Raw genomic sequence first — 13,081 nt, forward strand, 5'->3', positions numbered from 1 at the left:
TGGGTGCACATTCCTACATTACAGGGTTTGGACTAAATGATTCCACAAAGTCCCTTCCAACCCTACGATTCTATTATTCTGTACAGACAGGGAAACCTTTGGTCTTCCAGATGTTGACGGACTCCAGCTTCTAGGCTTTACAAGCACAGACAATGGTCAGGGGTGATGAGAGTTGCAGTCCAACAAAATCTGGAGGGCCAAAGATGTACTTTCATTAATTAATAAGCAGTGACTGGGATGTACCAAAAACAAAACCCTCTTAATATTTTATGTTTCATCTTATTACATTTATACTACTCCTTTTGCCCCAAAGGAGCCTAGAGCAGCAACGAGGGTGGTGCGAGGGAGGGGGAGGAAGTGGTCTTGCACACCTGATCCCTGCATATCGAACAAGAACTGTTCACACAGACGGCTCTCTTCACATGGTCAGGAACCCTGCTTTTCAGGGTTCACACTCAGGTGGAGACAGCTCCCTGTGCACACAGATATATATGTGAGCCCCCCTTTTTTTGGAAAGCTTATAATCAACCTGTAGATTTGATTGTGCATGCTCAACCTCTGAAGTGGGAACTAGGAGTTCATACAACATCTGAACCTGAAAATAGAATATAAGCATTGCCCTGACACCACAGAGTTTTACTCAGGCAGTTGGTTTTAATTCATTTTTTAAAATATATTTTTTATTGAGTTTCAGAAGAACCCCCCCCAAAAAAAACCCCAGAATAGTTACTTATATTTGAATGGAGGAATATTCCGTCCAAAATAGCACCAACCATATATAAATTTATTTTTTATTCTGGGATATAACTAGGCAAAAAAACCAAGAATACAGAACTGGCATGTTGGAATTAATAATAATAAGAATAATAATAAGAATAATAAGAATAATAATAAGAATAATAATAAGAATAATAATAGGGAGATCACTTTGGAAGGACCTGTCTTCTTAATTCATTGGAGCGAAGCTTGCAGCAGTGAAGGGGAAGGAGCAGCGGAGGTGGGCGTGTCTTGGAAACTCCGCTCAGCCAATGGAAGCGAAGCCGACACGAGAGCTCGAACGCTGTTCTTTTAATAGGAGGCAGGTCGAGAGAGCAGTTTTCGGAGGCGGCGAGGATGGGCTGGGCAGAGTAGCAAAGAAGAGAATAAAGTAGAAAGGGGGGGAAAATAACCCCCCTCTTGAGATCCTTAGGAAAGAAAAAGTAGAGAAGAAACCCGGAGTTAAGCAGCTGTGATCTTGACCCATCAGCTGCCGCATCCGGATCTTGCGAATATATAAACAACAACCCCAAACTTCTGGCGATGTTTTGCGATGCAGGAGAAAGCACGGCTGCTAAAGAAGGATGAGGAGCGAAATTGAGCAGCCTCGTTCTGCCAAGTAAGGAAACGGACCAGATTGCTGTTGATAAAACGGACTAGGCTGGTCTCGGGTAGGGGACACCACTGGGTGTCCCCTTTCCCAGCCACGATGAGCCTTTAAGGGTTTCGAGCCAACCCTCGGGACTTTTCCCCCCTTCCCTACTTACTTACCTACCTTCCTCCTCCTCCTCAGCCCTCCTCCTCCTTTTTTCCTCTGCTGCCAACTCCCTCCCGCTCCCCCCCACCCCACCCCGCCAGCCTTTCTTCAATGGGCGCTTTGGATTCCCTCGCCGGAGGAAGCGCCAACCCGACCGCCGCTGCCCTCACCATGCTGAACGGGGCAGAGAGCCAAAGTTTCGCCAAGGAGCCGCCAGACCTCCAGGGAGCGGCGACCAAAGACCCCGCCGAGCTGAAGATCGGCGTCCCCCAGGAGCGCTTCTACTACCCGGAGCCCCACATGCAAGAAGGCGGCTGCAACTTAGGGCTGACCTACGGCGCACAGATGGTGCAGGGAGGAGGAGGCGGCTTTGGGGTGAGCAGCCCGGCCCCATCGGGCAGGTTTCTAGGGCCGGCCGTGAACAACTGCTCCTCTTACAGACCTCCGCCTCCTCCTCCTCCCCCGGTTCCTGCTCCTTCTTCGGCTGCCCCTGCGGGGAATCCCGGCTTCTCGGTGTCCGCGGCCGAGATCTACCCAAGCGCCGGGGACCTGTATCCCAGCGCGCCCGGGGGAGAAGGCTGCTACTCGGCCGCCGTCCAGCACATGTTCCCGCGCGGGCCTCTCTACCAAGTGCCGGGCTACCAAGTCTCCGGGAAGATCCAAGTCGTGCTCAACAACTATCCTCTCTGGGCCAAGTTCCACAAGCACCAGACGGAAATGATCATCACGAAACAGGGCAGGTGAGCAGCAACGCGCGATCGGCCCGGAGGGCGCACGAGGTGGCGCGGGGTGGGCTGGCCGGCGGGAAGCGGGAGGCAGGGATTTCAGTGGAGAGAAAAGAGAGAAGGAATGTGCGGATCTGGAGGATCGCAGCGCGAAGGAAGCGGGATCCCAATGGAAGGAGAGGTGGGAAGCGCCGAGGGATCCCGCTGCGCGCCAAGAACTTCTGGAGCGCGCCGGGAAGAGGATCTTGGGGAGGTTGGCAAGGGTGGGCCCGGCAGGGAATATTCCCGGGTCAGGCGCGTAATTGGGGCAAACATGTCCGCTGGGAGACCGGCTGTTGGCTTTTGGACTGCGCCGCGGAGGACACAAACAACCCTAAAGTCTTGCCAGGGAGGGAGAGAGAAGCGCCCACGGGCGCGCGGCTGAAGGAGGTACGCTCGAGGAACGCGCATTGTTTTGTTTTTATTTATTTCTTTTATACTCCAGCCGCATAAGAAGAGTTCTCTGGGTGGCTCACAAAAGCGCAAGCGCGCACGAAACTACACCATAAAGCAGCAATGGAACAAATTAATCGAAAACCAAAAGCCGGTTAAAACGCAGTTCACCTGTTCCTTAAATTTGCCAGGTTCCCCAAGCATCAGAGCTACAATCCCCAGCACCCTTAATGAACTACAGTTCCCAGGATTCTTTGTGTGTGGTGGGGGGGTGTACCTTAAATGTACCCGCTGACTGTCACAGGCCCCGCTCTGGAATGTCTTATTCCTAACGTGCGAATGGGAAACCCGTGTTTCTTAGTGGTGTGACGGGAAGCCCTCGGTCTTCTCTCCCGCTCACGTTCACTTGGCTGAGGGGCAGCATGGAGAATGCGAGTCGTGGGTGTGAAGGCTGTGAAGGGAAAGTGAGCTTCGTCTCTTAATAACATTGGAGTTGGTTGTCCCGCGTAAGAGGTAAGAGCAAAAAAAACCAGAAGGCCAAAAGTGTGGCTGGGCTGCTGGGATTGCATTTGCGTCCAAATTTGTGAAGAAGCAGTTGTACCTCAGTGCTGTGACAGGGCTGAGCTAAGATATTTTGCAAGATGGCAGCGCCCCTCGAAACCTACCTGACTGGTAACTGACTCTTTAACACTAGTGAGGATGGGACAGTGTTCTCCTTGTGCCTGAAGAAAGGAGGCTACGTGCTATATTACACATTTCATATCTCCAGGCAACCACTGTGGCTTTTCTCTGCACTTCAGCATCTACTGACTGAGGCATCCGCCTCCCTCTGCCTAATGGTAGAGCCAGCTTTGACTTTAAACGCTGCTACTTAAACTTTGCAATATGTTTGGAGAATATGGCTGAGGCACAGCAGTTGTTGGCATAGTGTGTTTTGAAATTATTTTTAAATGGTGTAAAAGGGACCTGAAAAAGGAAGAGTAGGTTCTAGTTCAATGAAAATTTAGTTCTCTGCTGAATCTAGTTCTCCTTTCATGTTTTAGGCCTTTAAACAACAACAATACACAAGCAAAACTTTGTAGATCTTTCCCCATCAGTACCAACAAAACCTCCCCTCTAAAAAATGAATGCAAAAGCTGCATCACTTGGAATATACATTCAGGGTTGAGCTTGTGTCTTTGTTTTAAATGACTTTCTTGTGCTTTCTAGTCCTCCAACATCAGGATGCAATTTTTTATTAGATTAACTGGTAGGTTAAACCAAGGTTTTTAAGGTAGTCGATTCCGATAGATAAGTTAAGTCTGAGTTACGGACTTCTCTCCCTTTCAGGTGTTATTTCTCCCTTTTAACAAAAAGTGGAGGCCAATTTCAAGGGTGTGGTTAAGTCTTAAAGGTACATTTGTTGATGTATTTATTTGTAAGGCTGTTTTGGCTCTGGTATGTTACCATAAGGGGGAATTATAATATTAACAATATAGTAACTTGGTTTTTTTTATAATTTTGAGCTACCCTGCACTTCCTTCAATGTTCTTTTTTTTTAATGAGAGCCTGGTAATATGGACGTAAATATGATCAGTTTATGCAATCCTGTGCCTACTCAGAAGTAAGTCCTCATGAGATTCAATTAGATGTGCATAGGATTGTACACACACTTACCTGAGAGTAAGTTCCATTTAACTCTGTGAGGCTTATGTCTGAGTATACATGTACAGACTCACTCTGTAAATGAGCTATAAGGCAGGTGATTAATCGATTGAAAATTCTTTAATGGGTTGACAGCTCTATTTTGATAGGGGTCTCAAAATAGGTTTCTAGTGCCGCTTATGAAAACATGCTAGGCCAGAGATGGTTAGTGCCTGTCTTTTTAGAGGCAACTTAATTTTCCATACAACCTGCACTGGACACATGTGTGCACACTAACAAATTTTACTCCTGAAACTGATACGCTTATGAATGACCAAGCCCCTTTAAAAGTGTTGTCAGGCCAGGACAGCATCCTTTTTCCACTGAGGTTAGGCACAGCATTGTAAATAGAGGCCTATATATACAGTGGTACCTTGGGTTACAGACACTTCCAGAAATAGTACCTCGGGTTAAGAACTTTGCTTCAGGATGAGAACAGAAATCTCACGGCAGCGGGAGGCCCCATTAGCTAAAGTGATACCTCAGGTTAAGAACAGACCTCCAGAAGGAATTAAGTTTTTAACCCGAGGTACCACTGTACATATTACATACAAAATCTAAAGAAGAAATGTAACGTTAGAATATTGAATGTCTGTTTTCTACAGCTTGGAAGGAAAGCTTTTGTTCTGAAAGTGGAAACTTGACTACAAATTTGACAGAGGCATGACGTGGACCCATCTGGACTATAGTCTGCCAGTTACCCATCCCCGGCCTAATCTGAAGAGAAGGAAAAAAAGATACTAGGTTGCCCATTGCTGTGTGCAATTTGTTCAAGTTATTTATTCATTTATTTTTATTTCTCATGATTTATATACCATTTGATGGTAATAAAACCTAAAAATGGTTTACGAAAAGAACAAAACACTTAGAATTATAAGTCTAAAGCCATTAATAACACCTATTTAAAATATTCAAAAAAGTAAAATCGGTAATAAACTAAAAAACCAGATTGGAACACATGTCTAGATAGGCTCGTCTGCCTGAACAAAAATGCTTTCAGTGGGCACCAAAAACAGTACATTGAAGGTGCCTTCCTGGTGTCGATGCACAGGGAGTTCCAAAGATTAATTTCTTGCAAATGCAGAACTAGTATTATCTGGCACCTGTAACAGTGCCAGTTCCACAGATTGAAGTGATTAAGTAGGCATATATGAGGTAAAGCAACCTTGCAAGTAAACGGATCCCAAGGTGTTCTTTCTGAGCAGTGGGGGACTTTGGGTTTTCAAAATTATACAGTGCAAAAATTGTGCACCAACTAACCAACCTGCCACCTCTAAGTCACTGTTGTGATGCCCTCTTGGCTCTGCGCCCAGTGCAGGTGAACTGGTGGCGCTCCCCTAAATCTGCCTCTGTTGTGAGGTTTATAACCTGCCCTTCATCCAAAGAGCTCAGTGTATCTTATGTGGCATGCAGATATTTCAAGTAAGCAAGCATGAAAAGGACAGAGAGGGTTAGTATGTGAGTGGGCAGAGTTGGCCCAGGTCTATAAGTCATCAAATCCTAGTTTGCATCTTTCAGACTTCTGTTTTTCTCACTTGGCATGAAAAATATCATAACGACTCTTATGGTGTGTTTGTGGGCACTGATTTATCCATGCAAGAGAGCCCTTTTAAAACCTGGATAAATGTGTGCTACTCGCCAGTATGGATCCTAAGAGAGCCCCATCCCCATTTCAGAGCTAGGAAATGCAAAGGGCAAACTGAATGTCATGTGTGAATACACCATCTGGCTTTGCAAGATGCAGACAGAACAGTGGTAAAAATTTAGCTCTCAACAGTTTTTCTGATGGTACAAAGAAGGGGATACAGATATTGTTAATAAAAGGAAATTAGTGTGTTTGTGACAATTTTCTCTGTGCTCACTCTGTTACACACAGAGAGGGCGGGGGAGAAATTAACTTGATTTGTTCTAGAGTTCAAACTTTGCATCTGTTTTCAACAGGGATGGCTGAATCTGTCAATTCTGATTTCTCTGCATTTCTCGTTTCCCCAGTCTTAATTTCAGTTTAGTTTCTGCAACAGTTTGCAACTTATTTTCTTTTTTAAAAAGTGAGGTGCATTTTCATGCACATTTCTGTGCCTTCTTTCCCCTAAAGTTCACATTTTTTAAAAAAAATATTTTGAGCAGAAAAAAGATTTGGAGAAGCAAGCTCTATGAAGGATCGTTGCTTTTCTGTTTGCAAACTGGTTTAGAAAGGGCGTGTTAGGCAGGTTCATGTGGAAATGGGAAACCAAACTAATTTGTCTCCTTGCCCTTGGTTTTCAATGTCTTAATCTATGTATGTAAAAAGGCAAGAATAAAGTGCCTTTTTAGAGCACTTTGCTCTAAAAAGTTAATCCATGCTGATTAACTACAGAGGCCACACATTTCAAGGTTTGGAGTGAAGGACTTCTCAGTGTTGATGTGCCCTTTTCCTAGAAATTAAGCAGAATCTCTCTCTCTCTCTCTCTCTCTCTCTCTCTCTCTCTCTCTTATAATCTCTCACCTTTCCTCATTTCACCTCCAGGCTGTTCACTGTCAGGTCTGCGAATCCTCTTTATTAACTACCATTGTGGCTTCACAACTTCCTCCCCCCCCCCAACCTCCTTTTATTTTCCACTATCCTCTTTTCAGTATATCTGTGGATATACTGGTAAGGTGATTAGGCATTTTCAACCAAGTTGGAAATCCCCAGGCACCAGCTCTGTAGTGGAGGGAGGGGGGCAGCGCCATACAAACATAATCGCCAGAGTTTCCCCCTGTTGCAATGTGGCCGGGGGGGGGGGGGTTGCAGTTGGTGTGTGTGTGCAGAGAAGAGCTGTTCTTTCCACCATTCCACTGAGCTGTCCACAGACACCCACTCACACCCCTGTTTGTGGAAGGGATTGCTTTCAGTCAGAGGGAGGGGGGGAATTAGGAAAAAAAGAATTGAAAGGCTGCGAAGGTTCATAGATAGGCAAGGTCCCCAGGCAGTAGATGATATGGGTCACAGCCACAGAGGCTGCGGCAGACACCAAAATCCTTTCCTCCTCTTCCAGCCTACTGAATGTCGGGCCTTTTAAAGCCACACTCCATGCAATAGGATCACATGGAACCTGAGTTCGGTTGAGCAAAGGGCTAACAAGAATCAAGTTTTGAGATGTGGGGCTGACTCACACTTCACATTTTGTATTGGGACGGTGCAAAAGGCATTCACAAACGCATAAATCACGAAGGGCCGGAAAACGTAAAAGTTGAAACGTGTCCCTTTAAAAATAATCAGAAATGCAGGCACTATCCTTTTTGATCTGTTGCTTCCAAAGGTTTTTAAATAACATGCCCCCCCCAAAAAAAACAATTCTCAGGGGTGCTTCCTTGGTAAAAGGTGCATGCTCGTCTTCTGTATCCACCCGAGTGCAAAATGTAAAAACTGTTTTTTTAAATTATTCCTTGTGGTTGTTTCGATAAATATATTGTGCTTTACATACATGTAATCTTTGTTGGAAGCCACCCAGAGTGGCTGGGGAAACCCAGCCAGATGGGTGGGATACAAATAAAAAAATATTATTATTATTATTATTATTACATACAGCAAAAATAGGTAGGTCCCTGGTCCCAGCGAACTTGCAGTCTTAGGCCTATTGTCACTGAGGTGGTAAATCAGGACAGTATAGAACAAGGTTTCCCAAACTTGGGTCTCCAGCTGTTTTTTGGACTACAACTCCCATCATTTCTAGCTAGCAGGACCAGTGGTGAGGGATGATCGGAACTGTAGTCCAAAAACAACTGGAGACCCAACTTTGGGAAACCCTGGTATAGAATCATAGAATGGTAGAATTGTAAGTGACGCATTTTCAGGTTCCAGGTGGAGAGCTCACAGGACAAACACACATATAAAGCCAAAATTACCTGCATTTTGAAATCTAGCATATTTGGGAGAAGGTATGACTAGAACTCTTCTCCCTGATGGGCTACATTTGTATGTGAAGCGAACGTTTTGAGGTCAGACCCCACCTTTGAAGTCTGAAGTGGTATAGTCCAGATACAGGTTTACTTTTTCATTGAGGGCAAAGAGACGTGATGTGGGGCATCTGTGACTGAGGCCACATTCACACCATACGATTCACACCATACCACTTTAAAGAGGCATGGCTTCCCCCAAATAATTATGGAAGCTATAGTTCATCAATGGTGCTGAGAGTTGTTAGGAGGACCCCAACCCCAATTCCTCTCACAGAATTCCAGTTCCCAGAATTCCCTGAGAACACCTATTGATAAAACCACGTTGACACTTGAGATGCATATTTTAATCCCACCTAATTTCTGTGAAGGTAATTTGTTTTAAACTATTTTTCATACTGTGTTTTAATTGTTGTAGTCCACCCTGGGACGTTAGAATGAAGGGCAGATTAATAATAATAATAATAATTAGAACAATAACTTCCACTCCTGAAGAGTTTCGTATTATCCCCGAGAGTTGCTGCAACCCCATTTTTATCCGCTCTTTTATTGCATAGTATTTTAGGTTTATAAAATGTATTTTAAAATAGTTATGATTCTAGTTGGCCCTGATATCCCATTGTGATGAAGTAGGGGGTTATAAATATTTTTTAATCAAATGTGCAAACCTTCTTGGAGTCTAATCTCTCCACGATGGACAGAAAGTTTTGGCAGGTAAGACATTTTGCTGCCGTAGAAGGGGCTGCCACCGAAAGCCTCCCTGCCCAGTCAAGGTGCAGAGCAGTATCCCCAAGGCCAGTAGATATATTTTGGCACCTGATGCAGGAAATCACAGAATTACCTCCCTGCCTCCCCACCAGTAAAAATAGAATAATAAAAAATTGAGTAACTAACAGTTTGCTGGCCTTTCATGACACAGAACATCTGTTGCTTCGGATGCCTGTCTCATTCTGTCTAATGGTAGGCGCTGGGCTTGAGAAGTGTGAAGATGGAGAAAGAAAGAAAGAGAAAGAAAGAAAGTTAAGCACTCCCTCTTTCACCAAATAATTTGGGCTATGTGTGACATTTAAATCACCATCGTATTATTGTCTATTTGCTTGTTTATGTTTCTTATCTGCCTTTCTCAAAACTATAGGTGTGAGGCCAGTTACAAATCATCATTTTAACAAGTTTTTTAATACAGAAGGCAGGTGATCTTCTGTATTTGTTGAAGGCAGACCCTCCAAGTGTCCCTATTTTCTAGGGACAGTCCCGGATTTACAGAAGCTGTCCCGGTTTCTGGTTTGATCCCCAAATATCCTGCTTTTCCTTAGCACATCCCTATTTTCATCAGAGAAATGTTGGAGGGTATGGTATGGGACGCGGGTGGCGCTGTGGGTAAAACCTCAGTGCCTAGGACTTGTCGATCGTATGGTCGGCGGTTCGAATCCCCGCGGTGCGGTGAGCTCCCGTCTTTCGGTCCCAGCTCCTGCCCACCTAGCAGTTCGAAAGCACCCTTAAGTGCAAGTAGATAAATAGGTACCGCTTTATAGCGGGAAGGTAAACGGCGTTTCTGTGTGCTGCGCTGGTGCTGGCTTGCCAGAGCAGCTTCGTCACGCTGGCCACGTGACCCGGAAGTGTCTCCGGACAGCGCTGGCCCCCGGCCTCTTAAGTGAGATGGGCGCACAACCCTAGAGTCGGACACGACCGGCCCGTACGGGCAGGGGTACCTTTACCTTACCTTTACCTATGGTAGGAGGTCCCTGTTTTCTATGGGGAAATGCAGGAGAGCATGGAGTTATGCGACCCCTGAGCCTAAGGGGATAAGTAATTATACAACCTTTAGAAGACATATGGAGGAAACCCTGTATAGGGAAGTTTTAAAATGTTTTATTATATTTTTATATGTGTTGGAAGCCATGTAGAGTGGCTGGGGCAACCCAGTCAGATGGGCGGGGGATAAATAATAAATTTTATTATTATTGAATAGGATGTCCCTTTTTTCATCAGGGAAATATTGGAAGGTATATATTCACATCTACTCAGATGTAAGTCTCTCTTAGTTCACTGGGCCTTACTCCCATGAAAGCATGTATAGAATTGCAGTCTTAACCTTGGTTGCCCATTAGCTCTGCCAGCTTCTCTGTTTCTGCAGAAAATGCAAAACGCAGTCTTTCAAATTGATTAAGCAGTTTTTAAAAATACATAATTTTTCAAAGAGTGCGCATGTGCAGTACAGTAATAACCATTCTGAAACTTTATGGTTTCTTGATTTATGGTTTCCTCAAGCTAATATTATGGGGAAGGAAAGGAAATTTTAAGAAATGAAACGGGCTGGTAAAACGACACCAATTCCATTGTTAAACATTGCTGAGTTATTTCCATTAATGAGTGCCTTCCATGACATCACGCCACATCCCTTCTCAAATGACTTGAGTGTCTCCCTCTCTCATATCAGAACTGGCACACCGTTAGAACAATTGCCACATAACCCTTGTTCCGCATTTGTAGGAAATGAATATTTTACTGTGGCAGCACCTGCACTTTGGAACTGCCTGCCGATTGAGAGCAGGCAGAAACCTTCACTGTACTCTTTTCGGCTCCTGCTAGAAACATTTTTGTATAGACAATCCTATCCAGATCTGTAGTATGTTGGCCTGTGGTTTTTTAATAATAATAATAATAATAATAATAATAATAATTTATTATTTATACCCCGCCCATCTGGCTGGGTTTCCCCAGCAACTCTGGGCGGCTCCAACAGAATATTAAAAACATGATAAAACATCTTTTGCTGGCCACATACAAAGAACTGAACTTGCATGACCTCCTGCTCCAGAATCTTGGGTCTCTTTGAAACAAAGCCATTTGCTTAATCACAAACTCATGACACCCACAAACTTATAACATTTCACTTCCTTGCAGCCTAAGGAAAGCTGTTTATTGGCAGAACACACTGGGCAGAAACGGGGATGAGGAGGCCTAAGGGTGAAGTCTTGTTCCTGACCATCATAATACTGGACAGATTACTACAAGGTGTTGAGAGGGGTTGTTTTTAACTATTAAGTGAGAAACAGCAGCCATAGTCTAGGCTAGAAGTGTTTTCCTTTGGTAACCCCACCATATTGAAAAGCGTGTGTGTTTGTGTGGCGATTCCTGTCCTTTTCAGAAAATCACTGAGCTGCATTGAAAGAGGTCTTGAACTTTTAAAAAATAAATTACCGATAAATAAAACTGCTTAACCCACTAAAATATATATTTTTAAAAATGAATATTAAGGGGAGCCATGCCCATTGTTAAGCAGGGTAGCTAAAGTCATGGTGTCATGTCCTCCATTGTGACCCGCCCCCCTGCTGAGTGACTTGGCTGAGGACTTTGGGAAGAGCAACTATTTGAGGATAGTTAGTTTGAGGAGTTAGAGTTAGTTTGTGAGAAATCCAAGATGTTTTCCAGTGCAATGAAGAGACTTTCTTCATCTAAAGTGTAAGTCGGATTTCTAATTCTTTCTTTATTCTGCTTCTTTTGCTAGCCCTCAAAATTTAGAAACATGGGGAACCATATTATGGTTAGATTACTTTTTAAAGATTGTCCTCAGGGCCACCTTAGAGACTTTGAGGGAAACGGCTTGCCTCCTCCCTTGTGGGCATCATCACAAGAAGGGCATCTCCCAGTTTGGGAGGGTATTTTGACAAGATGGCCTCCTCAGTGTTGGCCTGTGTTTTTACCCGCTTTTGATCTGAAATATTTTTGAATGTTTAAAATAATTGTTTTTACTTATAATTTCATTACTTTGTTCTTTTTGTCACCGGCATTTGGGGATCCCCCCCCTTATAGTTGCACAGTATATAATTTTTATGAAATAAACATATCTTTCCCCATTGGCAGCATGGCAGAAAGCAAGACATGACTAGGTGGGAGCAAATCACCAAGCCAATGCCTTTTTTGCTGCTAGCAGTGATGGCCAAACTGGTCCCCCCAGCTGTTTTGGGACTTCAGTTCCCATCATCCCTGACCACTGGTCCTGTTACCTAGGGATGATGGGAGTTGTAGTCCAAAAACAGATGGAGGGCCAAGTTTGGCCATCACTGTGCTAAGGTGAACAAGACGCTGCCTTTCTTGATTCCCCATACAGATATTGACTGGGCAAGCAGCTGGCTTTTACTTCAACACTGTTTATCCGACAGCACCATCCCTTGTATCTGAGGGTGGCAAGCTACCAGCTTTCTGCTGCTTCCTAGTCTCCAGCACCTGCCATCTTGGGCAGCCACCTCCCTGCCAAATGGTAGGACCGGACCAGGTTGAACCTGCATACACACCATACATTTAAAGCACATGACTTTTCCCCGAAGAATCTTAGGAACTGTAGTTTATTAAGGGAATTGTAGGTCTGTGTGGGGAATAAACGACATTTCCAAAGTTTATTTGGGGAAGGCCATGAACCTTTAAAAACTGTTACGGTGTGTACAACAGCCTCGGAAGAGGGAGAAAAGAGGCAGGATGCCTCCAACACTGTGGTAGACTTTGACAGAGGTACAGATAAAAATGTCAACATTAAGCAGAATTAAGTGGTAAAGCTTTTTCCTGGATGTTACCACGTCTGGCTGCAGTGGTGTTTTGAATGTTCTATTATTAGAAGCAAGTCAACAAATCACCTCTAGGTATAGACGACTCGGATGGGAGGGTTTATCCTGGCCTTCTCCCTCACGTGCTACTTTTCTGGGTGCAGGGAACACCCCCAATGTGGGAGAATTCAAATTTGCCATCCCTGCAACCAGGAATTGCTTTTCCCCTTGTTTCTGCTTGAGTGCATAAAAAGGTAAAGGGACCCCTG

The 13,081-nt window shown here is 44.5% G+C and overlaps 1 protein-coding gene across 1 annotated transcript in view; it reads left to right on the plus strand.

The window, feature by feature from the left end:
* Positions 1–963: 963 nt before the first annotated feature.
* The window catches only part of TBX21 (T-box transcription factor 21), a 55,721-nt gene continuing 43,603 nt past the window's right edge, over positions 964–13,081 (plus strand). The window contains exon 1 of the mRNA XM_083469852.1: positions 964–2,253. Within this exon, the coding sequence (XP_083325978.1) occupies positions 1,625–2,253 (629 nt within the window). The 5' untranslated portion in view covers positions 964–1,624. The remainder of the gene's footprint in view (positions 2,254–13,081) is intronic.

Source organism: Podarcis liolepis, assembly GCF_965112155.1.
Source record: "Podarcis liolepis genome assembly, chromosome: 13".
Taxonomy (NCBI): domain Eukaryota; kingdom Metazoa; phylum Chordata; class Lepidosauria; order Squamata; family Lacertidae; genus Podarcis; species Podarcis liolepis.